Here is a 27431-nt window from a genome sequence, read left to right as displayed (position 1 = left end):
TTTTTTTTTTTTGCCTTTTTGCTTTTTTTCCTTCCCCTGTGCAGGTGACAGAGCACTGGCACAGGTTGCCCAAGAGGCTTGGAGATCTTCAAAAGCCACCTGGACATGGTAGTGGACAACCTGCTCTGGGTGGCCCTGCTTGAGCAGGAGGGTTGGACTAGAATAATGTTACAGAAGAGCCATGGTAAAATATAGAATTACTGTGGCTATCTAATCCTTATAATGAAGGAAGCCTAAAACATTCCTTGTCATAGATGCTGCAGTCTTGTTTAGCTCCTTATAATACTGCTCTATATGGGTTTCTAGAAAACAAACAAACAAAAACAAAAAAAAACACATATATACTGAGGTTTGACGGTTCTAATATAAAGTATTCTGAATTGGTCAGTTCTATGAATATAGAGTATAATGAAAATGACTGGGATTCCTCTGCACTCAGCCTCTACCCCAATCTTTCCATTACAGCAAGTTTTAAGCCATTATATGCTAAAACCACTGGAAATTGCTTACTGATGTACAATAAATGTATAAATTGACTAAACTGAGTCCTGTGCATGCAAACTTTCATATAAAAATCACAACATGTTTATCTCACAAGTGTATCTAAAGAAAATACATTTTGATTATGTCATGAAAGTGTCTCCAAGATACACAAAAAACATTTTGTTGAAACATTTCAGACTTCAAGCTGATTTAGATCTGTAGAAAGGAAACGAACAGGAAAAAAAAATATTGAAACAAAAAGGTTTTGAAAACTGACACTTCATTCTTCACACTAACTTAGACAAGGAGGCTACTCTGTGTCCGTGTGGTACATGCTATGTATAAAGGACATACACACTTAATACAAACATACCGTGATGTAAAGGTCAAGGATAACAGCATGCTCTCATGCAAGTGTTTTCTACTCTCAGTCTCAAGAGCACAGCCAGTCTGCCTTTTGGTTATTGTGCATTTTTAATTCTTACTTTATCAAGTCTGCAATATGGAGAGAGGAAAGCTAGAAACTGGATTTTTATAGGACAGTTGTTTTTCATGGTGACACAGAACTCTGAGGTAATGAGGAATATAATAGTTAAGTTACTCTTCATTTATATAGGCTGTCAATCTTGCAATTTTCCAGCATTTAACTGTAAATACAGATGCCTAATACAGAAGTATCCAAAGCAAGATCTTTTGATGATGTTGGCTATGAGCTCCTTGCATCTGGAAGGAACTTTGCATTAGTGAAGGGAATTCTTTTCTGTTTTTCAGTTGTTCTCAATCCTTCAACGTTTTTATATACCCTTAGACACTCCTTGCAAAGCTAACCAGCAAATTCCATGCCACTATAATTTTCTTTTCTCACTTATGATGCAGTAAGTGACATTAGCCAGAGGATGCAGCAAGGACTATATTACGCAACTCATCAGCTTTGCTGACAAAGGGGGAGGTAGAAAAAGAGGCATCACAATACTGATGGTTTTGCTTTTAAAGGTTTGTTGCTACATAGCAACAATTCAAATTGTTGAGATGAAGCTCAACAACTGGGAGATGAAAAAGGCGCAATTCATTTTGCCTTCTGATTTTTGTATGTTGTGAAAGGGTCAGGAATAAAGCTCTGAGTTACTAGCATGTTCATTAAATAAATAAATAAATAAATAAATAAATAAAATCCTTGAACACAATCTAACATGATTCATCTTTGGAGCAAGCTCAATCTCAATTAATATGCTTGTGCTCCCAAGAGGGCTCCAGAATTGCTGAAATCACTCTGGACCACTGCTATATAAATTAGTCCTAATGCACATTTTTTGTGGATTAAAAGGTTTTAGTTATTACTGTTTCTCTTAATTTTAAATTAAAGAAACAGGCTGAACATACTCTTCAAGATTGAAAAGTCAGCATTACTCTAACTTTAAAATAATAATGAATATCCTTAATTGAAGTATGTTATGTAATGTAAAACTGAGCATTGATTGCCTCCTGAAAATGGATGATATTAACACATGGATGGCAATTCTGTTTTAGGTCTCAGTGAAGCTATGCAGGATTTGTATTAATACAGCTCATAGAACAGTTTGGACTTTTTTTTTTTTTTTAAGAGTGAGTTAATTTATGTAATTTTAATTTCTCTGATGATTAAAGCATAATCTTCCTCAGCAAAAGACCTTGTAAACCTTTACATTAATGGGATCTCAAGGATTGCTGTATCAACCTTACTCAGATGTGTACTCTGAAGGTAGTTTTGGTCTATTCTCTAGAATCAGACCAGGTTTTAAAAATCTATCTGAGTTCCTACTGCTTTTCAATACTACCATTTTAAATGATTGTTCTGAGTAGAAGGCAGAATAAGAATGAACTCTCTTGTTCTTCCATAGATACATCTCCATGGTGCTAACAGGAAGAGAAATTTATCATAGTAAGAATGAAGAAGTAGAAAGAAACAGAAGTCAGGAATGCACAAAGAAAAGATCACCTGTTCTGAAAGAACCTAAGCTTCTGAAATGAAAAAAAAAAATGGTGATTTATTTTGTTTTTGTAATAGGAACTATCGGGAAGAAATGGGTAGCAGACCCCAAGAAGACACCTGAAAACAATCCACAGTCCTCAGCTGTAGTCCCAGAACAGAGGTGAACATCTCCCTGACAGCACATAGATCATATTCTTCATCTTGGATTAGAAGACAGAGTTTTGTTTGTGTTTCTTAGTTTCATTTACTGTGTGGAAGCTCCCAACAAACTGCTCTTCTCCACATGCACTTACAAAGCGGTCCCTACACCAGCAACTGGTCAGTTGTATTCAGTTTACCTTCATTAAAACAGTAGGTACAGCTGCATAATCTCCCATTGTTTCAGCAAAATCTTCATAACACTTTTCTCTTTTATATTCCTATTTACCAATTAAGATGTTATTTGGCAGGAAAGAAAGGGGTTACATTTGTCATCCTATTTGGATTACCTTAACTGAAGGTCTTGTACAGCTGATTGTTAATAATTTCCTTGCAATTTAACCTAATATTAGCTGCTGATATGTAAATGATACTGAAAGAAGAAGAAAGATATATGGTGTAGGCAAGTCGAGCTCAAGTCAAGAGGTAAACTATTAATCTTCTAGGAGAGCAGGTTAAAGAACAAGCCTATTGACTGGAGACTACAAACACTGCAGAAATATTACTTTGCAGTAGACAGAAACTTCAAGAGAATAGGAAAAATTCTTAATGAAAGAAAATGGAAGCTGACACTGCAAGTTAATAGTTGAGCTTGCAAAGGAAATGGGCTTGTAGCAAATGAAAGGACAGAAAAGATATATTCAAGGCACCAAAGAAAAAGGTTGTCCTGGAAAAGGAGAAAGAGAAAAGGAGCAAGAAGAATAGCACAAGGAAGTACAGAAACTGTACTTTCACACCTTTTGCATGATTTAAATCTTTAAAGAACTAGGAACATAAAAATTCCAGGCTCATACATCCAAATCACTTTTACCCACACAAATATATATATATATATATATAGTGTTTTATATATATGTAGTTTCACTTCATTATACATATAAATTCATATATATATGTATAGTGTCTCACTTGCAGAAACTCATACATGAGAAACTGTTAGCAGCTGAGCAGAATGCATTGTATAAAATTAAAGGTCATTTCTAGCTTAATTCAAGTAGCATCTCCCTGAACAATATCCAGGATAGCATATAAATGCATTTAAAATGGGCTATTCAGATATCATCAGCCAGCAAAATCCAGGCAGAGAAACAAAAACACAAGAAGGAAGGACCTGCAGAAAAAGGAACCAATCAAGAGCCGCGGATATGTTGTCAGAAGTAATATCCTACCATGTGAGAAGCACCACCAAACTACCCTTGTGGGATGTTCTCTGGACCTGTCCTCCAACCTAACCCAGACAGAAAATGATAAGGGAATAGGAGTAGCATGCCTGGTCTCTGTTTGCTGGGAGAGAGGCAACAGACGCAAGTGGCTTTTCGGCACTCCTGAAGTCTGTATTACGAAGGTTGAAATAAGTTATGCTAAGCAAGCCAATATGTGATTAATATACATTTCTTCATGAGCAATTCAAAAAGCAGAGAAGGAATATGTGCAAGACCTAAATTACACTGGTTTTGAACAAATCACCTACCAGCTTTCCATCCATACCAATCGGACCCTAGGATAATCAAAAGCCAAAACAAAATGGAAAAGTTAAAATCAGCGGAACAATGAAATTGAGGAATATATACAGACTCAGGGAATACTGCAGGATTTAGAAGATGATTAACTATGTCAGCAGTTAAGTGCAATACCTTAAAAATACTTTAAGAATGAAGGCACAGAGAAGAAACAACAAAAGGAGCAGACCTAAGACAGAAGAAATAAAAACAGTATGATGCAAAGTAGCCCGGCAATAGCTGGTGTTCAACGTGCAGTGAAGGATTTGTTAGTTTGGCAAGCCACAGCAGTACAACATAACCAAACATATGAAATAATGCATCTGGCTTGAGTATTTTTCTTTAAATGAGAAAATAAAATAGGTAGCCTATTTACTGAATGATCTTCTCACAATCACATGGCTGCAAGATGAAAAGATCAAAGACTTAAAATCTCATAACTAATCTGTATTTAAATACATATTGTAATGCTGATGTTTAATAAGAAACATCAGTTCACACAACTGACTGAATTACTAAAGAATTCCCCCTATACTTTGGCCAAGAATTCCCGCACACCTTATCCTGCTTTCCTTCCTGCCCCTTCCAACAGAAAACATAGAACTTCCTCACTGATACTTTAAAAGTTATTTGTTTCCTTTACCCAAAGGTGGCTTGCAGTTATTTGGATGCAAATTCTAGAAATGATTTAACGTGGATGCACCCTGTTGCAACTCAGTAGCTGATGCTGTATTAACTGCATATTTAGGTGATCAGATGGGGGCTTGAGAAAGTTGGAGTAATTTTACACTGGGTGTTTAATGTCTATACCTTCTGACAACGAACAGTCAAGTTATCTTTCACTGGCAATGGGACAAGAACAGGCAAAGAAGTTGTTTCTGCTATTGAAGTCATCGTTAGACAGAAGCTCTGAGCTTTCAGTTGTTTGCCCCATGCAAAAGGGACAGTTTTCTCCTAGATGCTGGCACTGCAGCCAGACTTTCCCTCCAGAGCTTGACAGTCACTCACTCAAACCACATTCCCTAAGTACACGGCCACTTGGGACGGATTGCTCACACAGCTTGATTTGGGTCACTGTTGCTTGGAAGACAGCACATAACTTGATCCATTTTACCCTTGCGGCCTTTTGTACCCTTTGTCAGCACTAGGCTTGCCTTGTAAGCAAAATTCAAAGTGTAATAGCTTAGCCTAAATCAGGTCTGCTGTGCTTCTACTCACTCCTTCACCAGGAGTGTGTATTCTTACTTTCTACACTAATACCGACAGTCGCATTCAACAGTCAGTCCAGCAGCTATCAAGAAAGTAATAAATGCTAAGACAAAGTGATGTGGTGTCAATCTAGTGAGTTCCCAAGTTATTCACTCTCTCCCAGTCTAGACCATAGGCTTTGCTGGAAAGTCCAGGCATCTAGAATGAAAGAGGATATCAGCTGGATGTACACTCTGTGAAATTCATGATTTTGGTACCTTACTAGCTTTCTAAGAAGCCTTTGCACTAACCTACTTGTCTGTTCGAATAACAAGTTGCTGTGTCTGGGCAGCCCTACAGGAATAAAAACACTTACCTCTCCTTCCCTTCATTTCTTACTGTGGTTTCCTGTCACATCGCAGAGTAGATGACATGCTGAGAACATAAAGCAGGTCACCAGTACCTCGGTTGTCTTCATGACCACTATCTTTGTCAGGGGCTGATGTCCTGGGAAAGTATGTGAGCGCTCAGATGGCCTACAAAATCTAATGTTCTCTCTAAACCAGTTCTTCCCTGATACCCAAAAAAGAATGCAACATTTTCCAACATATTAACAGGATAGCTTTTATTAGTGTGCTTCCTCGGAGGCTATTTATCACGTACTTGTAGCTCACAAACACATATATGGCACTTATCAATTTTCTCACAGTTATTTAGCAAACTCCTAAATGTTACTGTACACCCCAAAAATTGAGGCAAATATCCAAATTATTAGCTTTCTCAGATTCTTCTAGCAGTGTATTACATTATATTAATCTAGTATTATTTACACAGCCCGCTGCAGGTGCAAAACCAAAGGCTGAGCTGAGCCCAGGCTATGAATACGTTTACTTCTAAAAAGCAAACTACAGATATTACCAATGAAAACTCAACAGTAAGGTCACCATAAGTAAATAAAGTTCCCCAGAGGGCTGTGTAGGCCAGCAGCAAAATTTAACAATTTAGTCTCCTGCAAGCTTAGCCCAAAAGATTTAAGTATTTTTATGATGAATGAATACAGAAAATACTTATACAAGTATTTGTAGAAGGAAAATTCATTATGGGGTCAAACTGCTGGCTTAGAGGGAACAGCCAAAAGCTCTTGTAGCTGTAACAGTGTATTGTATTTTGCAAATAATCACTGTTCTCAGGGAAAGTTTATCATAGGAAACAAACAAACAAAGAAAACTATTTGCTATTTTTGTGCTCCCTTAGTGATAGGCATTTTTGGTACTGTTAATTTTTATCTTTATTTTGTTGTCTCTTTATCCATGCTACGTAGCTCGTGCGCTTGAATTAAAGGCCTATATGTAGCATCTTGAAGAGTCCCAGTAAAGAAGAATCAGAAATTTCCAGTAAGCTGAAGAGAAGCACCTGCTCACAACTGAAAATGATAAGAATTTCCCTCCATTCTTTCCATTTGTATCAGGACTATTTGGTCTGCAGTCTGGGAAAGTCTTCTGGGATTCCCTTTATAGAACAAAAGACAGACACTTGCTTGAGACATACTGCCCTATGGGAGAACAAAATCCCTTAAGATAAGGGGTCATTACTGTGAAATTAAATAATATTCTTTCACTATTTAAAAACAACAACAACAACACCAAGTATTTAACTGCAAAACAAAGTAAAATGAATTTGACCATCTCTCAAACTGCACACCACGTAGTTCAAACAGCTTCCTGTTTTATTCGCTAAATTGCTGCTACTATAGGTTAGCATGTCATTTCTGAGAAAAAAAAAAAAAAAGAGAGGAGAGGGGAATGGAGGGGAGGGGAGAAGAGGGGAGCACGGTCTTCTATAACACAACTCTGGTAAAACATTTCAAAAAACTAGACAATACAACAAAAGACAAGGGGATGAGTAGTTTTATAGAACAGACACATCCACCAACCTCACATAGGTAATAGAGATGGCATTGAAAATATTTCTTCTGGACTATGCTTTTCCTTTCTAGGTTTCCACTCCTATTTTTTAAAATATATGCTATTACTGAATATTCACTTATGGTATTAGACATTTTCCAGGATCTTCAAAAGCAAAGATGCTTACACAGTAATTTTGTTTCCCCCAAAAAGAATAAACCACTATTTTCTGAGCTTTAACTACTTATCTAATAATCCTTAAATGGACAGGGACAACACATGGGAGGAAGGAGAATATGATTGCCATTTAGCTTTTGTTTGTGAGAAGTAGCTTCCAATCCTCAAGAATGATGTAAAATGTAATGCATCTCACAGATATTTTTAGTCACATTTTGAACACTACACAAAATCAGTTGTTTACTGTTTAAACTGGCTTATTCTAGAGGTAAACATTTTAAGGATTTTAGGGAGTTATCGTTAGGAATTGAAAATGTCAGCAGATGTACCAGAAACCTTTAGATCTTTCCTATCAAAAAGATGGCCAGTAATATTACTTGAAGCAGCTTTACTACAGCATTTGTTTCTTTAGAAAAATCTGACTGAAAAACGAAGATAAGAAAAAGATATCACATGTTGAAATCTATTAAGCAATAAAAGAATCGTTCAAAGGAGTACAGAAAAAAGAGGAAGAGTTGGATTATCTCCTTCCTTCTGACTTCTCTATTTGTCCTTCAGTGATCCTTTTCATCTAAGGAATACCCACCAGAAGACTGCATTCTGAAACAGAAGATATATACTAAACAGAAAACAGATATCACCTCTTCTTTAAGAGCTGCAGATCATCCTTTATCTAAATAAATTTGGGGGTGGGTGGGGTTGATTTTATTAATAAATTGGATCAGCATATTTTAGCAGCGATTACTTTTGCTAGGTTTATATTCATCTGAAGCATGCAGAAAAATGTATTTGTTGTACTTCTGTGGGAAGAATGAGGAAAAATTTTGACGCTGCAAATTAGTCCAATTCTGTATTTTTATATATATGTATAAGTTTAAAACAGGCCAATTATCTCCAAATGCATAACCATTTCTCAGACTTTGATAGCTCACTGTTTTTCCTGACTATTTTATGGGAAATCAAGTATTTTTGAAAAAAAAAAATCTCTCTTGCAATGTAGAAAATAGGTAATTTAAAATATTTTTAAAAAAATCCTCTAGATTTATATTTTTAGATATCTGACAGCTTTAAAATATATTTTTTGACTATCACTGTAGCATTTCAGAATTCAGAAACTCTTGTCCTGATTAAGTTGCATGACTAAGTTATTACATATTTCTAAACAATCTGCTGCAAGCTTGATTGTTAAATTGTTACTTGCAGCTGCCTGAAATCTCTTATGCAAAGACATACAATAAGAAGTATCAAGGATTCAGAAGAAAGCTAAAATTTAGCTTTACAGCACCTGTATCAGCTGCATCTCAGTTATTGTGACTGAGTCTAAAAACACCTGTGTGGAAAAAAAAATCAATCAGTATCTAAGCAGGTTTATAAATAATGCCCAGGTTCAGGTAAGGTGAAACATAACACGTTGCCTTTTCAAATCAACTATTTTAGTTCAAGATTGATAGAATGTAAGAAAAATCAGAATTGTCAGATTTTCTCATCATGATACCATTAAAAGTGATGGATAGCCACTATTTCTGCCCCACGCCCTTCTACTCTTTGGTTAGTTACAGGTTTAGCAAGGCTGACTTTAACTAGATGCTGTAATATAATTCCCTAGCAAGTCTGATGAGATTTCTCTTCAGTGAAACTTTGTTTTAGCGCTACTGTGGGCAAAAAGTAGGATGAGCTGTTCAACTTGCTAAATTTCTTTGACTGATGAAACATTATTGGTTCTTTTTTGATGACTGGAAGTGATTGCTCTCAAGAGCAGTGAGAGTGAAAAGCCCAGGTAAAGAAATAACTTGTCCCAACCCTGGGAGAAAAAAGTGCATTAAATCAACCTGCAACAAGTCTGGCCAGCAATCAGAACATTACTGATAAAAGCAAATAATCCAGATCACTTGTGCTGGAAGAAACTTTACTGTGAGAAGAGAACAATGAGAGTACGAAAGAGTTGAACCTTCTGTCTAAAACCCCCTTATCCCCAAAAGCAAAACTACTGACAAGAGCACTACAAGCCTATTTCGAGTCCATTACAGAATTTCCTGAATCCTTCCCTCAAGCAGTTTCTATTAGCTACTACTTGAGACAAAAGTCAGCAAGGTGGATCAGCACCTGGAGATTGCAAAGTAAGTAAATGTATTTCAAGGCAGGAGTTTCTTTATAGTTTTAAAAGATTTAAAAGAAAAAGTTCACAGCAGTTAGGCTGCTTGATCTTATTATCCAGAACCTTACAAGTTCCGTGTCAACTGCCAGAACCTCTACCTCTTTCAGCCTTGAGAAACAACATCCTGCTTCTCCTAGACCCATTCAAAACACCAATACAAAATTATTTGAGATTTGAATTGAACACCCCCAGACAGCATACTTTATTTTTATTTCAATGGAAAAGCTACGTTGTTAAAGAAAAGTGCATTGTTTAATCCCGAATAGCCTAATCCTGTATTTCCAAGAATTTTGCATGTTGGTGTAAACCACATTAATTCTCTCCTACAAAATTGCCTTTATCAAGCCAACAAGGAACTAAAAGTATACCCTGCAAGCACAGAACAGACTCAGAAGCAAGGAGCTGATAAAACCTGGAGAATGAAAAAAAGCAGCACCACGAATAAGGCTCCAGACTACACTTCCGCCAGCCAGAAAAGCCACACGGTGCACAAACTAGGCTCTCAACACTAAGACTTCAGTCCATGAACACAAAGGTAATCAGAATTTATTCCAATTTCCATTTTAAAACACCTGCCTAGTGCTGTGCCTTCAATATAGAGAAATATGCAGCATACATATGTAAAGCAATAGTCTAATGCTAATAGGAAACTGCCATGCAGAACTGGCAGGGATCTTACACTTATTTGGCTATCCTTCTTACTGGAAAGAAAATATTTTTCACATTTGTCCTTATGTTTCTTGAAATTCAAAGACACGTGACCTAAAGAAATGGATTTCACGAAGTGGCTCTAAAGTCCAGATTAACCCAAATTAGACAATGGAAATAATCAGTAATTGAAGATGATGGATGATGAAGGATAGTTTTAAAGAACCCAAAATTAACCAGAATTGCTAGGTACAGTGTCCAAAACCTTTTCTTGGAGAGACATCACTCTAGATTACAAGACTCCTAGCCTGGAGACCTGCACACAGTCTGAACACTCTAAAGCCTCCTTTGCAATTATGAGAAGGGCTGATTATATCTAAAAGTCAGCAATCTGGAGAAAGAAAAATTGTTCAGAGTTCGGCTATTCACTGAGTGGCTTAACTACAAAAAAAGCACCACATATGGTAACAATACGGGAGTACAAAAAGTTCTGTGCAAGAAAAATTATAGTCACAGCTTTTCAAAAGCACATTTCACAGCTGAAAAATAATTGCCGAGATGCTGTTCATTTTTTTAGTTTCTGCAGGAAATCTGACAGGCAGTTTCTTGTGGTGCAGATGCATTTTTGAGTATATGACTGCCCTTCCTGCTGAAATATATATGCAAAAATACATGAAAAAACTGAGCAGACCTAAGCTGGAACAAACTCTTCTAAAAGACTGTAGGCAGACAGCATTCGATTTATCATGGCATATTGTAACTGCCTGCTGTTTAAAAAATAAATAAATAAAAAGGAACAGTATTAAAAAATGTGGCCTTAAAGTGTTTAAAAACAGTCTTGTGAAGGGTTCCAGAACTACATACATCTATAAAAATACTTCATTATGCTACTGAATTCCAGCATAGCTTAACAGGTAATTGAACAATGAGAACTTATATACAGAACAGAGAGATATATCCTACCTTTTACCCAACAGTTCTTGTTTCTCCCAAAGAAATTGAAACTCCTGTATCCGTAAATAGAAAGCATATGGCTAATTCGTCAATGCCAATGACATTGTGTGAAAATATTTGATGTGGTTGGTGCCATGTTGATGAGAAAACAATAAACTGTGAAAAATATCACTTCTCAAAAATTAGTTGGCTGGCATTCAGCAGGAGATAGATTGTTGTAACAGCTGTGGCATGATGACTTTGATAAATTAGATTTTCATTCTCCTGGAATAATTCTGAAGAATCCCTGTCTCCCAACACCACCATGGAAGTAAATCCATTTACTCATTGGAACCCTCCTAAAGAACAATCTTTCTTGCTGCCTGTTTTGATGGTTTTACAGAATACCAGAAAAAAATCATTTCACTTCTTTCAGTCAATCTCTTTCTTTGGTTTCTAAAAATCTTTTATTTTAGGGAGAATGCGGACCATAAAGTCAAATTAAAAACACAGTCTTCTGACAAGTAATGCAACACCACAGAGACATAACGTTTATAGGCTGATTTTTGACCCTCTCTTAGTGAAACCATCACCTTTGGAACATCAACAAAACTCAAGAGCAGGTAGCCTAATTAATTTGTGCTCCATTGGGATACAAGGAATCTAAGTGTCATGCTCCTTTTATCCACCTAAAGAGGCACATATTTTAGATGTGGCTTCCAGAGAATTCAGAAAAAGATATAGATGCCATAGAGATTCTTCCTTTCTGACTTACAAGAAAGGAGATCAATCAGAGCAGATATATCTCCATAAAAGAACAGTTACAATGGTTTTAAAAGAAGAAAACAAAAAGCCAAGGGTTATAAATAGACCTTTAGATTAAAAAATAAAAATAAAATAAAAATAAAAATCCTACAATCTCTTTCCTGTGGCTATCGTGTTCTGAAGAAAGCTGTTTGAACAGTTTGAGGATAACCAAAACACCAACATTCAGACCGGTGCACTAGATGCAGCATTTCCATCTGGATACAACATACAAAAAACCTGCACAGATGCACTGTGTATAAACTTTAACTCAGAAGCAGGTGCTTTCAGCTGTGCACTGCCACATGTGCTCAGACACCAGAAAATAAAATTCTGCACATGCAAGCCCATTCAGATACTTGTGTCATGTACCTATCAGACTTAAAAGGCACAAATATATGGGCGGCTAGTTTAAACCCACTGCTGTTGTTTTAAGCATACTATAACCTAAATTATTCCTTAAAAGTTGGTAATGCTGCATTCAATTCTGTCCCCCCCAAAATGCTTTGGAACCCATACATCCTCAGAAAGCACAAAACATTATGGGAAAACTATCTAAAACGTACTTAAGGGGATTATTTCATTCCAGGAAATAAAGCAGAATGCAGTGCTGCGCTACAACCTTTTTCATTCTTTCTTCCTGAAGTGTTTCCCCATACAGTTTTTAATGATGTACCACCTCTTCTATTTCCCCAGTTTAACAAGAAAAGTGGGATGTAGCAATGAAAGGATCTGCACCTTAAGAATTATTTCTAGTCCTTGAAGAAAAAAAAATTCCCAAAGATCTTACCACGATCAGTACCAAAACTGGTTTCCAGAAGGAACATTTATTATGGTGCCCATGAAAACAAACTAATTAACCACAACAAAGCATATAAAGTGCTCAGACAAGCACACAACATCTTTATTTGTAAATCTGTGCATTTACTGCTTATTATTGTCACTGGGAAGCTAAGGGCTCACTTATTGCCTTACTGTTCTGTCCCACTGACCTCAGATAGTCCTAATGACCTTTCATGCAAGACTCTGGGCATTTCACTTTAACAAAGTCCAAAATTTGAAAGATCATGAGATAATGAAGGAGATTATATTTGAGATGGAATAACCTTTCTATTGGTGCCAGAATTTTTACAAGACTAAACTCAAGAAAACATGGGAAAACTCAAGAATTTTTCTTTCCAATACTTCACTCAAAGGGGTTAAAGAGGGGGAAAATGATGGATTTTCCAATCCTAAAAGGATTTTGGGGTTGTTTGTAGCTGGCTTGATAAGAGGCTACTGAGCAGATGCTGGAAGAGTCCTGTCATATTAATTCGGAGACTCAGCAGTAATACTGCTTCAAACTTCTTCTGCAGTTCTTTTCTGTTTTTTAGGTGAAAAGCTACACAGGTCCAACTTCTCCTGCCAATTCCTTTTCTTTTATGGCAAATTCAGTTTGTATTTTTTGAAATTTATATGAAAAGCAGCTGATTTTTTAATTATTATTATTTAATATTTTTTTTTGGACACGGGAGAACAAAAGCATATCTCCACAAAATCTTCCAAAACCAAGTTGGTGCCTGTCTTCACCCTTAAGATATTTAAGGGAAGATACTGACTTTCTTCATAATTATACTTCTGCTTCTTGCAGCTACCCCATCTAGAAACAAATAGAAATTTCTCTACTTTTATCCTGAAATCACCCTTCAACTCAAAGTGGTACCAGTGTCCCAACCATGCAGTTAGAAAGAAGTTTTTTCTTCTTCCTTGACAACTGCTACGCAAACTGAAATGAGCAAAATCAGCCAACAAAACATTTAGCCAAGAAAAGAAAGGTACTGAAATCAGATCAATGCATGACATAGAACATGGGCTACCCATCCCAAACTAAGAAAAACTTCCAAATCCAAGTATTTCACACCTATGCTTTTTTTGAGCCATTTTCCAGCAAATCATTCTTCTTACCTGTTTCCTAATTTCAGTCCAACTACACAACTGAAATTGAAGTTTAGTAGCGCTGAACTAGTGAATTCAAAGACAGAATACAGTTCGGTGAAACAGCTCCTAAAATCCTAAAACATTTATCAATTTCGTTATTTCATTTGTTCTTACAATCTCTAGACTATGCTTTTAAGGTTTGTGGATGACACACATGAACACATCCAGATAAAATATTTTCATTACTTTCTTTTGACATAACTGGATTTCAAGCTTATAAAAGGATTCTTGCAGAAACTGGTGACAGCATGAAGAACAAAAATGAGTTTCTTTGCACTCCCGTTTAGGGAGAAACAATTTGTATGTGATGGCAATACCAGATTATACTTTAGATACCTTAAGGGCAGAGAGCTAAAATGAGAGATCTCCCATCGTTTGCAGAATGGATAAAAAGATAATTGATCCACACAGCTGGAAGTGGAAATGTTGAGGTCATTTCCTCTTTTGAGGTATACTGAAGGACAGCTAATCAGTCAGGCTACCTGAATGAAAAACACAAACCTCACTCAAGTTTTCCTATTAAAAAAACGAAAAAGGGAGAGGGGGGAGAGGAAGGGGGAATCTGCACTTGGACTTTCACATTGACTTGGAATGCAAATCCTATATTATGCACTACAAAAGTTACTAAAGTGCTGTAAGTTAGTTACTCTTGGTGCTTTTGGAGCATTCTGTAATCCATGCTTTCAATCTTCACACTCAAAAACTGCACCATTGCTAACAAAGCTCTCTGAAACAAATTGTGAGTAGCAAACTGAAATCACTCCAGTTGCTGTAGGCCAAAAACTCAGTATACAAATCAAATACCACCGAAAAATTATATATATATATATATATATAAAACCTTTAAGGTCCAGTATAGTGACAAAACTTGTTTCAAAAAAATCTGCGTGCTGATAAATAAAGCACTTCCTTCACACATGCAATTTGTCTTCTGTGTTTTTCTCTGCAAGGTCCCAAATCCACTTTGCCCTCACATTTATTTCTGTGATTGCTTGTTGGGTAAGTGCTGTTCAACATGAACTAAAGTAGAATAATCTATCCTTACCATTGCTTATCTTAGTTGCAATCTGGTAAAAAGAGAAACCGTTACAGAAAGAATAGCATGGCTTTTTATCAATTTCCAATTTCTTCCTGGTTTTACTTCATTTGCTAAGAATTCCAGCCTCATCAACCATAAGTAAACAGCAGTTTATTGTAGTACAAATACCACATAAAAGGAGCAGATTTCTACATTAAAAACTTAATATTACTTTCAGCTGATGAGTGCTCATGTACATATGGTTGTTTTTCAGTATGCTCCTTTTGTGAGGCAAAGGGTTAAATTCCTCTCAGTTATCATGGGAATAACTGCTATGAATTTGTACCAAATAAACCTAAAGTGCTCTTAACTCAATGATTTTCTTCTAGATTCAGTACTTTGTAGATCTTAGTATTAGCAAAAATAATGTTAATTGCTTTACCTTAAGCCAAAGAAAAAAAAAAAAGGAAGAAAAGAAAAATCCACCACCATTTTGTGAGGGTTATTTATTATCTGTATCCTACAGTCATGGAAAAAACTTCCAATAGACATTCCATACTGCTTGTGTAAATCTTTCCTACCAGACAAGCATGTTTGCTTTCAGAAATGTAACTGCTTTAACTAATCTTGAGTTTGGTATGCACGCACATAGCTGAGAACTCATCTTTTCAAACAGGAAAACAAAGGCAGTCCAAATAACACCCTAGTATTTCTCTTGTGGTGCAAGAGGCAAAGTGTGCATTAAACATGCCCATACCAACAGATCCCCAGGAGCAGAGAAGGACTTTAAGGCTTTGTTCTACCACCTAACTTCTAACATTAAAAAAGAAGCATGAAAACACGGGGCTGAGATCCTATTATCGTGATAAATGCTAGCCCAAACTATTTTTGGTGAAATCACTGGATGATGCTAAGCAGTGTGTGGCCCACTGCAGGTATGTGAAAAAACCTTTTGGTTCCTAATGGGGAGAAAGTTCCTCACTCGGCTTTTTGAGGACAAACAGCTCAGGTGCCTGTCTGCTCCAGATGTTCCCTGCTTGTGGGGCTTCTGTCATAAACAGGACCTGAAACCTGGCTGCAGAGGGAAGCAGGTGTGCAACCAGGCTTTGAGAGAGCACTTCCATCGCACATTTTCTGGAAATCTGGGAATAAAACCATCTAGGCTAGTGACTTAGGAACAAGTTTCTTCAAAGAAATATTACAGCCCTTGGCCTCAATTTGGATTGAAAATGCACAAACTCCATTATGCCCATAAGCATATTCATCTGGGAGCTATATGGGTAGTAAAGTGATAGATATCTTTCAGCTATATTAGAGAGCCAAATGAAAGATCCAGTGTTAAGGAAATTCATGTGTCATATTTGCAACTCTGCTTCAAGATGAATGAATTGTTGACTTAAGAATCTCATGACAGTTTGGGATTTCTCTTCCCACTTGTGATAGAAATAAACAGTAATTAAATACAGGATCTCTACTGCGATTTTACATTTCCTTTGAATCTCAAAACTTGTGAGAAACTGGACAGTTCAAGCAAATTGCAAGAGGCACCTTTAACTATTACTGGTTATTCACTGTCTATCTGCATGCGATTGTCACAAATACAGTTTGAGAAATGAGGCCCAGAGCTACAATATCTATCCATGCATATGCTGGGAAAACATTTGGAATGCATAATTTTGCTCAAAGGTAGTTTGTTTCATAAGTAAAGCTATTTCCATTACACTGGAGATTTGCAATGTGTGTTGCAAGGAAATGACTGGGAAATTTCAAGCAGGATTCCCAAAGAAAGGCAAGAATGAATGATCTTAGGTACAGTTCAAGCATTATGTCTGCCAAAGCATGGACATGAAAAATCCTAACTACAGCCTTCTACATGCCACCTGCTTAGCTGCTAAACTGAAGCCAGTGGAGTAGACTAGAGAGACCAGAAATATATCTTTACTGTCAAATAACCGACAAACCAGTTTAATTCCTTTCCCTATTTATACAATCTTAATTACAAAAGTGAGGCTAAATTTAAAGCTATGAAAGAAAATACTGAAAAAGGCATTTAGTTGTTTAATTACACCTATCTATCTGCCATCAGCTATAAACCTGAATTTACCTGATAGATATATGGGGTTTTATCATTTCGAATTGACGTTAGCTGTGAACCTAAACTCTACAATGATTCACAGAAACCTACAGCATACTAGTGTTATCACGCTCAATTCATGTTCACATCTACAAAATGCCATGAAGAGATGTGGATTTTTCAGGATTTTAGTTCTCTGTCCATGCATCTGAGACAGATTCTTGGAGAATCCAGCATGTAGTAACAATTGTCCATATTAGTAATGATGCATCAAGAAACCTATTATCATGTTATTTAATTCTATTCATTTTTACAACCTTATTTATAACGTTATGTAGAAAATATTTTAGAAATTAATTTAAATCAGAACATACTATGTGGGCAGGCATTTTTTGCAGCCCAAATCATTTTCTGAAGTCATCATGTGAAGTTTCTACTTTGACTCATCTATGTCACCTCTCTTTTTGGAACTACAAATGAGGGAAAGCATAGAAACCTCCTCTTTTTTTTTTTTGTTTTGTTTTGTTTTTCACTGTTGGTTTTTCCACGAGTCAGTAGTTACTCAGTGATCACAGTAACCAGTATAGAATAACTTGGGGCACTCTGCGTCCTTCAGTGAGCTGCTGGAATAAACACTGCATTTTCTTATTTATGCACTAAGTATTACATGGATGTTACAGATGAAAGGATTCAGCCCATGGTTCATTCAAAATGGCAATCAGGCTGCAACAAGCTAATAAACGTGTGCTGATGTGTAGCTTCAATCATCTGTGACACAATTAATAGAAACTGTGACTTTAAAATATCTCAGACCTTTCTGTTCAAAGAAATTGTAATGATTATCTCATATCAGTGCAAAAAAATCAGCATATAAATAAACTGATGAATTGTATTATATATGATTCATAGATTCAAAGGTCATAAAAAACATTATTGGTATTAATGTGACCTCATTAGAAAGGCTACAGTTACTATGCAAGCAGTCACATGAATTTAGACACAGTCCAAAAATTTGTAAGCAAAACTGGGCGTTTATTTACTACATCCTCGCTGCAGTACTTTTCAAAAAAAATCAAAAAAAAAATAATTTGAATTGTTATAGCATTCCACATAGCACAGAATAATCATCATTAACCTGCTTCACAGCAAATGTCTGTTGTGCCTGTTTAAACTGAAGAGTATTTGGGGGAACATTATAACTGTTGCTAGGGTATCGCATTGTTGAGAAATTCTGATTCACTGTGTTATGACTGTTATGAAGATTTTTGAGGTGTCATAGAAGTTTTTTAGGAACAGACAGGTTGACACAACTTGCCACTGTAGGTCTATTAACAGATACTACAGGATGGCAACAACTGCAAGCAGGAAAGGTCTAACCCACTTTTTTCCCCAGGGTTAACTTTATCCCACACATATCTGAATATTAATGGTGCCAGAATGTAATTTTTGAGACTACAGCTTAAAAACTGCAATTATGACCATACCTATGATTCAATATCAAGGTAAAGTTTGTACTCAGATAACCTTTGCTCAGGGCTCACATCATATAACACAGGTATGGCTTGAAAAAGGCCACACTGGTATGCTGCAATAGCTACCATTGAGTGTTGAACTTGACAGATGTATCCATGGAAAAGGCTGAAAGCCTCCTTCACCTACAGCCATAGAAAACTGGCTTATCTCCATGCATTGGAGTGGAACTGAATGTCGAATCTCCCCAGCCCCAACTCTTGGGGTTCGTGGCCTGATTGGAATAGAGAAACTTAGCTCCTCTTACAAGCTTCTGTGGCAGGGTTGTGACAGTTGTGTATGGCCTACAAAGAAAACTAGGGACCGACTGTGATGTTGGTATTACACTTGAGATGGACCAAAGCATGTTTTTGGATGTTCAAAGTTTGGTCACTCTACTGAATGGCTCATATGCAGAGTTTTGATGAGCACAGCAAGAAAATTTAGAGTTCTGATCTACTGTAATGAATGTATTAATGGAAAGTGGTTATGAGAAAGAAGAAAAAGAGCTCTAAGGAATTAGTTTATACTTATTAATTTATACTGAGTAGTCACTCATTTTCTGCTGAATCTAAAGCACTGGCATCAGCTGGCAACTTTTTGGAACAACTCTTTTTTGGGCAAGGAGTGAGTACATGGCTCTTTATTAGAAATTGGCAAACCCAGCAACCTTCAGAGATGGACAGCTGACCATCTGTACCTTTCTGAAGGAAGCAGAGCATTCTCTGAACTCAGAACAAGCAGGCAGATGGGTCAACTGAAAATTTCATGATTTCCAAGCCAGTCATTACTGTCAGGACTAAAAAAGAAGGATAAATTACACAGAACTGAGAACACATACTGAAATCACTGAGTACAAAGAAACTCCTCAGATTCCAGATGTTTTGAATTTTCTATGTATTTAAAAAATAAAGAAGTCTTCTGAAACCCAAAATAGTCATAAATATTTATCTACCAAACCTGAAATTTATTGCAAAAGTTTTGCTGGTATATGCTTTTAAGACCTTATTTTGGTCAAATGCCAAAAATAAAAGGTGGTCTACAAAGACACCTGTTGAGAAGAAGAAATGTAAAAGAGAGACAGAAGCTTCTGTAGGATCACCAGGTCAAATCCTCAGGGGAAGGTCAGGAACTGACAAAGCAAATACTTGAGCTTAGACATTTATATTGCACTGCAACTGAAAAAGAAGAGCCCTGACCAGCTACTGGAAATACCACAGCTGTTGTAGAGATGCTTAAGACTTCCATAGGCTGAGTTTAATCACAGTTGAAAAATTCTCAGATTTCTTCTCTTTTGATTCTTTCAGTTATGTTCATTTTACTGCAATGCCAGAGCTGTAGAGCTGCCAGAGTACTGGAGTTTTAAAAACTTGCTCTTGGGTGGAATTAACTTTATATACCATGTGTTTTATTTACAATAAAAAATAACAGAATAAAGGCTATTAGATAAACCTGAACTGACACAAAAAGCCCAGCCAACTCCTACCACTTTCCTTTTGATAGACTTGCACATTAAATCTGTTAAATGAGAGAAAATAAGTCTTGCCATATAAGTCTTTTTTTGTTTGTTTCTTTAGCAATGCTAATAAAGAAGAAAGAAACTGGAAAAGCAGGCATCTGACAGAACACCCTGATTAGAAAACTTCATGCGTCAATTGTACACTACTTCTTATGCTAGGAAAAAAAATACCATCAGCGTATCTATTTGGTTTGGCTTTATGCTTCTTAAAAATAAACAGGTGGAAGACCAGAGCCAGATCTTATAGTTATTTGATGCAGGCAAATACAAAAGAGCCCTCAAACATAGCCTTGCCTGGTCACTGCACAGAATAGAACGAATGAAAGCTCAATGCTTTGCCCTTCACAACGGTGCTCTTCCCAAGCTGTCCAGGAAATTTATTATGTATAATTACACTAGAGTTTCATAATATAACAGCAAGAATGGAGGAAGGAAGAAGGACTCATGCTACCCTACTACTTACTGCACACTGGCCTACACAGCCTCAGTCTCTCTCTACCTGGAGAAGCAGCAGAAACAAAGAAATAAGAAGTACTGACAAAGACAAAGGAATACAGCAAAACAATAAAACACATTTTTCCAATTTCACACAACAGCAGTTTTCACATTCTTCCATACAAAGCTATTTCTTCATACTCAAACCCATTTACAGCCCTTCTCTTTTTTTCCTGGAGCGTTCTTTGTCTTTACTAACATCAGAACAGGAGTCAGAGACTTCTAACAGCAATCTGAAGTTCTCTACAGATCTTGATACTGCTTGTCTTATGGTATATTGAGACACTATCTTGACAGGTACAAAACTCAGATGCATGATGTTTAAGGCATTTTCCGCTACTAAAGTCGACAAAGATTGAGAAAAATGGGAATTAATGCAAAGCACACAGTCGCCTGGAGCAGACAAAACTCTCCACAGGTCCTAAAGTCTTGTAAGTGTATCAGCTGCTCTACAGCCTGTTATCATGGAAAGATGTAGGAGAAATTTCACCGACCCCTTCTTTTATGAAGCAATTCTATAAGCACTGTCATATTCTGACACTTCATTCTGAAATCTGAAGATAGTGCATCTGTACCACAATGCAGCAATTTTGAGGATGATTTACTTGGATATTTAACTTGATATGAAATTCAACTAGGGAGAAGAGGTAGGAAAAATTTTCTCAGTCCACTTCATTTTTTCAGTGGAAAAACAGTAACTTCTACTCATCCAACCAGCTCGCAAGATTCTTCTTCACACACCACAGGGTTTGTGTATTTTGTGTCTTCACTCCAATCCCAAGCAGCTGTATTATTTTATTATTATTATCACAAGTTCCAGCATTACTATTTCTCAAGTGAGACTGTCTGCAACAACACTGCAAAAAATGCCCATGTTCTTATTCTTATATTTACACATTTTTCTAGTTCTCTTTTACTTAAGAAGTTATGATAGTTTATTTCAACTTCAAACAGAAGTAGAAAGAGTTATAACTCTGAATTTGATCACTCTATTTGTTATACAAAGCTCTTAACAAGGATAAAAGGAGCTATAGCACTATACAGCTTTTATAGTTTTGGTGGAGCCTTACATAATAACTAATTAATCATAGTCTTATAAACCCCTTGATAAGTCTGTTACACATCAGCAGTAAGTCCAGCTTATGTTCTTGACTTATGATACCATATCTTTCCAGGAACTTGGATTTCTCACTGGAATTCCTTTCACTGTTATTGTTACTATGTCTTAAGGTACCTTCAGAATTAGAATGAATGAAGACACTGAAAACTTAAGTCTTGGAGAAAACAGCTGCTAGGTTTTGTGACATTGCAAGGATATATTTTTACCTACTGAGCAGAGAGCTTTTTCGGTTTATATGTGGCAGATATACCTCACTATCCTCACAGAATACCCTAGAAAATCTAATAAAGATTAAAGCAATAAGGTTTCTATGGGAGTTAAATAGGACTCTAGAGAAATAACTTTAAACTCTAATAGCCTTTTCATAGAGGTCTAAAGACTGTACAAGTACTTTTAAAAAGCATCACACTTGCTGTTACGTATTTCCCATTCAAAGCAGGACGACATGGCTGCAACTGAAAGTGTCTGAACAGCCAGCCAAGGACAATGAACAAGAAGCTAAGCCAAATTCTATTCCCAGTCATTTTCAGGCAGGAAGAAGTAGCATTCGATGAGTGCTAAGCACTACCAAAGGCACACATTTGCATGTGCACGCATAGATGGCTGCATGCGTGCAGAGAAACACATTCGCACTGAAGTTTGCCCATAACAATGCCACTTTTAGAACCAGTAATTTCAGTAACACTGCTTTCAAGTGCCTTTATTGTCTTCAGATCCCACAGCAAACCTCTCCAAGAAAACAGCTGGACCATGGACAAAGCACTGGGCCTTCAGGCTTTGAAGAAAATAATATTTTCAGGCTGTCCGTGTGGAGCCTTCAAAACATCCATGAGTCCATCACTGATGCATTCACTCATTTTCTAAACTTGCCAAGATGTCTATGAGGCTTTCACGCATTGCACAACATAACCTTCACCCTGTGCTTTAAGGTCATTAGCTGGAACACAGAACTCCAAAAATATTTAATTTCCATAGAAGCTGCAAAAAAAGGGCTGGTTTGTTGTCACAGTGGGTCTTTCTTCCTATAAATCCAAATCTCTGTATACAAGTTCACAGCTAGATGATGAGAAAATAAGTTTTTTTTGTAAAGCTTTTCACTCCATTTTCTCCCAAACACACACACACATATTAAGCACTATAAGTGAAATTGGAATAAGCATTCTGAAACCAAATAATGGTTTCATTGCATTCAAGCAGGTTTCTTACTACTAGTGATTAATTCCTCACCAGCTGATTTGCAACTACTCATAATAGTAAAGATATGCATTGGATGATATTTCATTGGTAACATTTCTCAGTAAACTCTGCAATTACAGAAGATGCACTGAAAAAAACACTCAAATTGTCCTCCACCTCCAGCTGTTCAAGGTAAGCAGTGTACATCTACCAACAGAAACATTTTTAAAACTCACTAAAAAAATAATCTTTTGTCTGAAATATACAGGCAAATCATTTTGGAAGGGCCCTCCATGATATATTATCAAGTGCTTAAAGTAAGATCATTATCATGCCTTACCAGTCACTATGTTCCGCATATGTATTGCCTCTGAAATGAATCCGCTACCACATTTTGTCACTTGGTTTCTAACACACACATGACACCAGGCACATAATTCTTTTCTTGAGGGGGACACAACAATCAGCTCTCCTGACTACTTGAATGAAACATATTGTTAACAGAATTTAGAAAGATGCATTATTTCATATATTACAATTTTCAGGCAACAAATCCCAAAGATATGAACGAAACTGACAGAAAAATGAAGTACATATATTATCATAAAATTACTCTGAGAGACTATGCAGCCAACTGCTAAGACCTCTGTAATAGCATTTTATTTTGATCAAAGTGCATCAAAGGAAGCAATCAAGAGAAAGAGGACAATCGAAAGAAAGGACTTAGAGATTGCATATGCCAGCTGAACAGCTTTCTAGTATGGCAAATTGAGATGCAGTATCCTGCTAAAGGATTATTTTATTTTATTTTTTTTAATTCTAGTGAAAAATTAATTTTGTATGCAAGAATGCAGACACAACACAAAATACGTACAATGTCAAACAAGCAGTGCATTGCATTTATGCACTGTAAACACTGAGGTTCTTTTTAAAAATTTCTCAAAGATTTTGTTTTATTTTAAGGAAAGTCTTACGTTTTGTAGGCATCTGAGAAACAGGAAAAAGGTCCTTTTGACAATAATAAAGCAAAACCAAAAAACAGAAACATAATTTTGGAGTAATATAAGCTATCATAAATATATGATGAGTTACCGGATAGCCATTTCGCCCTGGTAGACCCTGGTTGAATGAGATGAAATGGTATGACACACATTAACAACACAGTCATGACATATGACATAACAAGCATGCAGAGTACATTACTGGCAAATTAAAAAGTGCATATCCATTAATTTCTTGATAAGTGATGATATTTCAAGCCAACAGATATGAAATCGGTACTACATGGTGAAAAAGGGGGCTTTGACAATGGAAATCATATGTTTTAAATGAAACATTCTAGTTAAGAAGCTACTGACTACTTCTAATGCTCAACGACATTGCCTTTGCTATGAAGAGAATCACCCCTATAGAATAAAGGGCAACATGTGGTTAAAGAAAAAAAGATTTAGTGCTTAGGCAGTAAGGTCATAAATACATAGGCTACTGCTAGATCATAGGTGCCAAAGAAGAAATTCGAGAATGCTATAGCAGAGCATAAAAAAATTGAAAGCCCCAGCCTTTGACTGGTCCCACACGTGATGCTCAGTAGTCATGTACAAGGAAAATAAACAGAGCACTGCAGTACCCTTTGAAAATACAGCATGCACCTAAACTCCACGGAATGCTGTGTGGAATATACAAATATTTGCTATTTTAAATGAAAAGGATTACCACAGTATCCCAGGTGAAAACAAGAATTGAGTTTGCAACAGTTGCTCCTAGCCAGACTGTGTCTATGAGATTCAAAAAATGAATTAACAACAGAAACTACGTTTTAAAATGCCTTGTAGCAACTTAAAACCTTACTGACTTTCAGCACGATGAAGTACTGTAAGGCAGTTTTGTATATAAGACTCAGAATTTTAAGTCAGACACTTTTTAAGAATAATTCAGTCTTCTGAGCTATTTCAGGTTTGTATTAATATTGTCATGAACTAGACTTTTTTTTTTTTTTAAGGGGACCTACAGAGTCAAAGACATTCATAATGAGCCACATAGTGAACTCCTGCTATGTTGTCTTGCTACAGGAAAACCACTTGCATCATGATTTATGGTTATTCTTTGTGTTTCACAGGAAGACTGCAAAAAAAGTTGAGGAAGGCAATGTTTCTTTCAAATAGACTGCACTATTATGCATTAAGCCTGGCTTTTCATTGATGGCTTGTTAAATGAATTTACCACTATGAACTCCTGAGAACACGGTCAAAATCTTTCAAGGCTAAGTATTATCACTGCTCAGTACATACAGCTTGCACTAAAATCAACAGGTCACAGCAGAAGTTCAGCATATTAATTCACTATTTTCAAGCTGACACTTTCATACCGTATGGTGAACATGGATGGCATGACAAATACAAATGTTTGAGATTCATGTGTTTACTCCTGTTCTTCAAGTCTGACTTTTGACCTACCCTGGGAATATGCTACAAAACAAACAAACAAAACAAAAAGCTGAGAAACTGTTTTCTTACCAACAAGAGCAGCATGAAAGTCAACTAAGTTACTAAATGGAGCAGTCTTATTTAATATTCATTTTACACAAGGACTTACTGGCCTCACTAACAACTTCACCACAATGAGCCTGTCAGCCCATGTACCTCTGAAGAGCAAGGAGTCTTTACCCCAAGAGTTTGTGACAACTGCAGAGGAAGTTGCTACCCAGTACAAGGCAGAGTAACTGAGTCTGGACTTCAGACAACACACTCGCACATTTTTATCCTGTAGCAAAATATTTGTTCCCAAGTTATAAGCAAAACGAGAATAATGTACTTACATGGAATTGTGGTCCAAACTGCTATCTGGAGCGCTGAATGTAAAGCTTTATAGTTTTAGAGACATTTTTCTTAAGGAACTTTCTGACTAAATTATTCGGTTCCAAAATAATTAGTGAGTGTTTACGCTGTGTAAGTATAAATATCAAAATTCCCTCTTGATGATACATGATCAGTTTATCATGGTGATAACAAAACAGGATCTAACATAGATTTCTCCCTGATTCTGGAAGAACCAACAATGTATCACTGTACTTACAGGAGGTCCTGTGGAGGGGGGAAAGGGGAAAGAGAGGGGGGGAAAAAAAGACAAAAAAAAAATAAACCGTAAGCTTACGAAGTTTTTAAAAAAAGACACATATATACAAATCCAAACACAAGGCCTCAGGATCGTAAGCGAACAATGTTGCTAATACACTACGCATTTTCCCATTCAAGTCCCTCTTGGTTTGGTTGGGCTTTGCAACTTGTAAATACAGCTACTGCTCAAATGCATGCTCTTACCTTACCAAGGAAGCAAATTCTTCAGCTACGGTCATGCAATCTTATGCAAGTTGCTTCTCCATCCATTTCCATGCAATTTCATGCCAGGCCAAAAATACCAGCCATGGACCATGACTCCTTTTGTCAGACTCCACACAAAGCATATGTAACCACATCACTAGTTTCAGTTAGCCACACAGTTGGGCATTTCGTCACAGCTTGGCTGCAAAGTTGCACCAAGTACCCTTGGCATTTAACCTTGGCATCTAGTCAAGACATATGTGTACCAGCATCTTCCAGCCTTCCAGCTTTGCCTACAAGGGCAGGTTTCAGTGGCCACCTGACAGTGCTGAACTTTCTTTTCATCACCTTCCTTTCTCAAGGCACACATATAAAATGTTCCCTGTTAAAATGTCACACTTCATGAAGTGATATTTGCACATTTTTTCAATTATTTAGACTCAAAGACTTTTGTATAGCAGTTCTTGGAAACATCATCAAAGGGCCACAAATCAAATCTACTATTTCAGTCTTATTAAGTTGAGCAGCTGCAGCTCCCAAATCAATGGCATTTCATTAGCTTTTATGCCTCTCTCTAATTTCTGAATAAAGTGAAGTGCAAAAGGAATATAAAACTGCAGCAGCTGTACTTGGAGATTGCTTTTAATATTGATAGCCTTTTGTTTTTAACAATGCAGTTTTATTGTCCTGTAACTAAGGCAATTTCTTTATACTGGTAAATATTCTTAAATGGCATTTTAAAGTGCAGGTCTGTTTTTAAACAAGAAAGATCAATTTCCTTTGTTAATAGTTTAATGTGTGTTTATTTGAGACATAAAACGAATCAACAAGCATACTGCAAAGCAATTGCCAGGATCATCTGTAAGACAATCTTTAAGCACAGAATTCCCTTCTGTAGCGCAGCACTTTTCTCTGAAGCAAATACTAATCCAACCTCGAATGGAAACATCAAGGTGATTTATATTAACCTTTGGCAGGGTTTGGTTTCAGTTTCGTGATGCAGGAAAATATGGAAATAGTTTTTAAGAGCCAGATAAATAATCATTTACAAGATTAAGGAGGGCTACATAACAAATTTACAGAGACCAAGCCGATTGAAAGAATTCCCTAACTGGCAAAACAGACAATACAGCCAAGGAGATTAGAAATGCTCATTTTCTCCTGCATCAATTCTAGAAAATTCACCTTCGCTGAAGACTCAGTCCTGCAACATAATCAACAGTTCCAATTCCCAGGAAGAGGCACTCAGCATCTCACAACGCTGTCTC

General features: G+C 36.6%; 1 protein-coding gene across 12 annotated transcripts in view; it reads right to left on the bottom strand.

The window, feature by feature from the left end:
- The window catches only part of COL25A1 (collagen type XXV alpha 1 chain), a 306551-nt gene that overhangs the window by 126442 nt on the left and 152678 nt on the right, over positions 1 to 27431 (bottom strand). For 7 of the 12 annotated variants that reach the window (XM_080592136.1, XM_080592130.1, XM_080592139.1 and 4 more), the window contains exons 1-2: positions 23939 to 25835; positions 4122 to 4148 (exon numbers count right to left, since the gene is read on the bottom strand). In XM_080592136.1, the coding sequence (XP_080448262.1) occupies positions 4122 to 4136 (15 nt within the window). In that variant the 5' untranslated portion in view covers positions 4137 to 4148; positions 23939 to 25835. Of the gene's footprint in view, positions 1 to 4121; positions 22649 to 23186; positions 25836 to 25918; positions 25927 to 27431 lie in introns of those variants that run through there. The other 5 variants (XM_080592134.1, XM_080592140.1, XM_080592138.1 and 2 more) reach the window with 3 other exon arrangements.

This window comes from Anser brachyrhynchus (genome assembly GCF_964034855.1).
Source record: "Anser brachyrhynchus genome assembly, chromosome: 4".
NCBI lineage: Eukaryota > Metazoa > Chordata > Aves > Anseriformes > Anatidae > Anser > Anser brachyrhynchus.
Note: the sequence above shows the minus strand (reverse complement) of the source record. Positions and strands in the feature narration are given on the sequence as shown.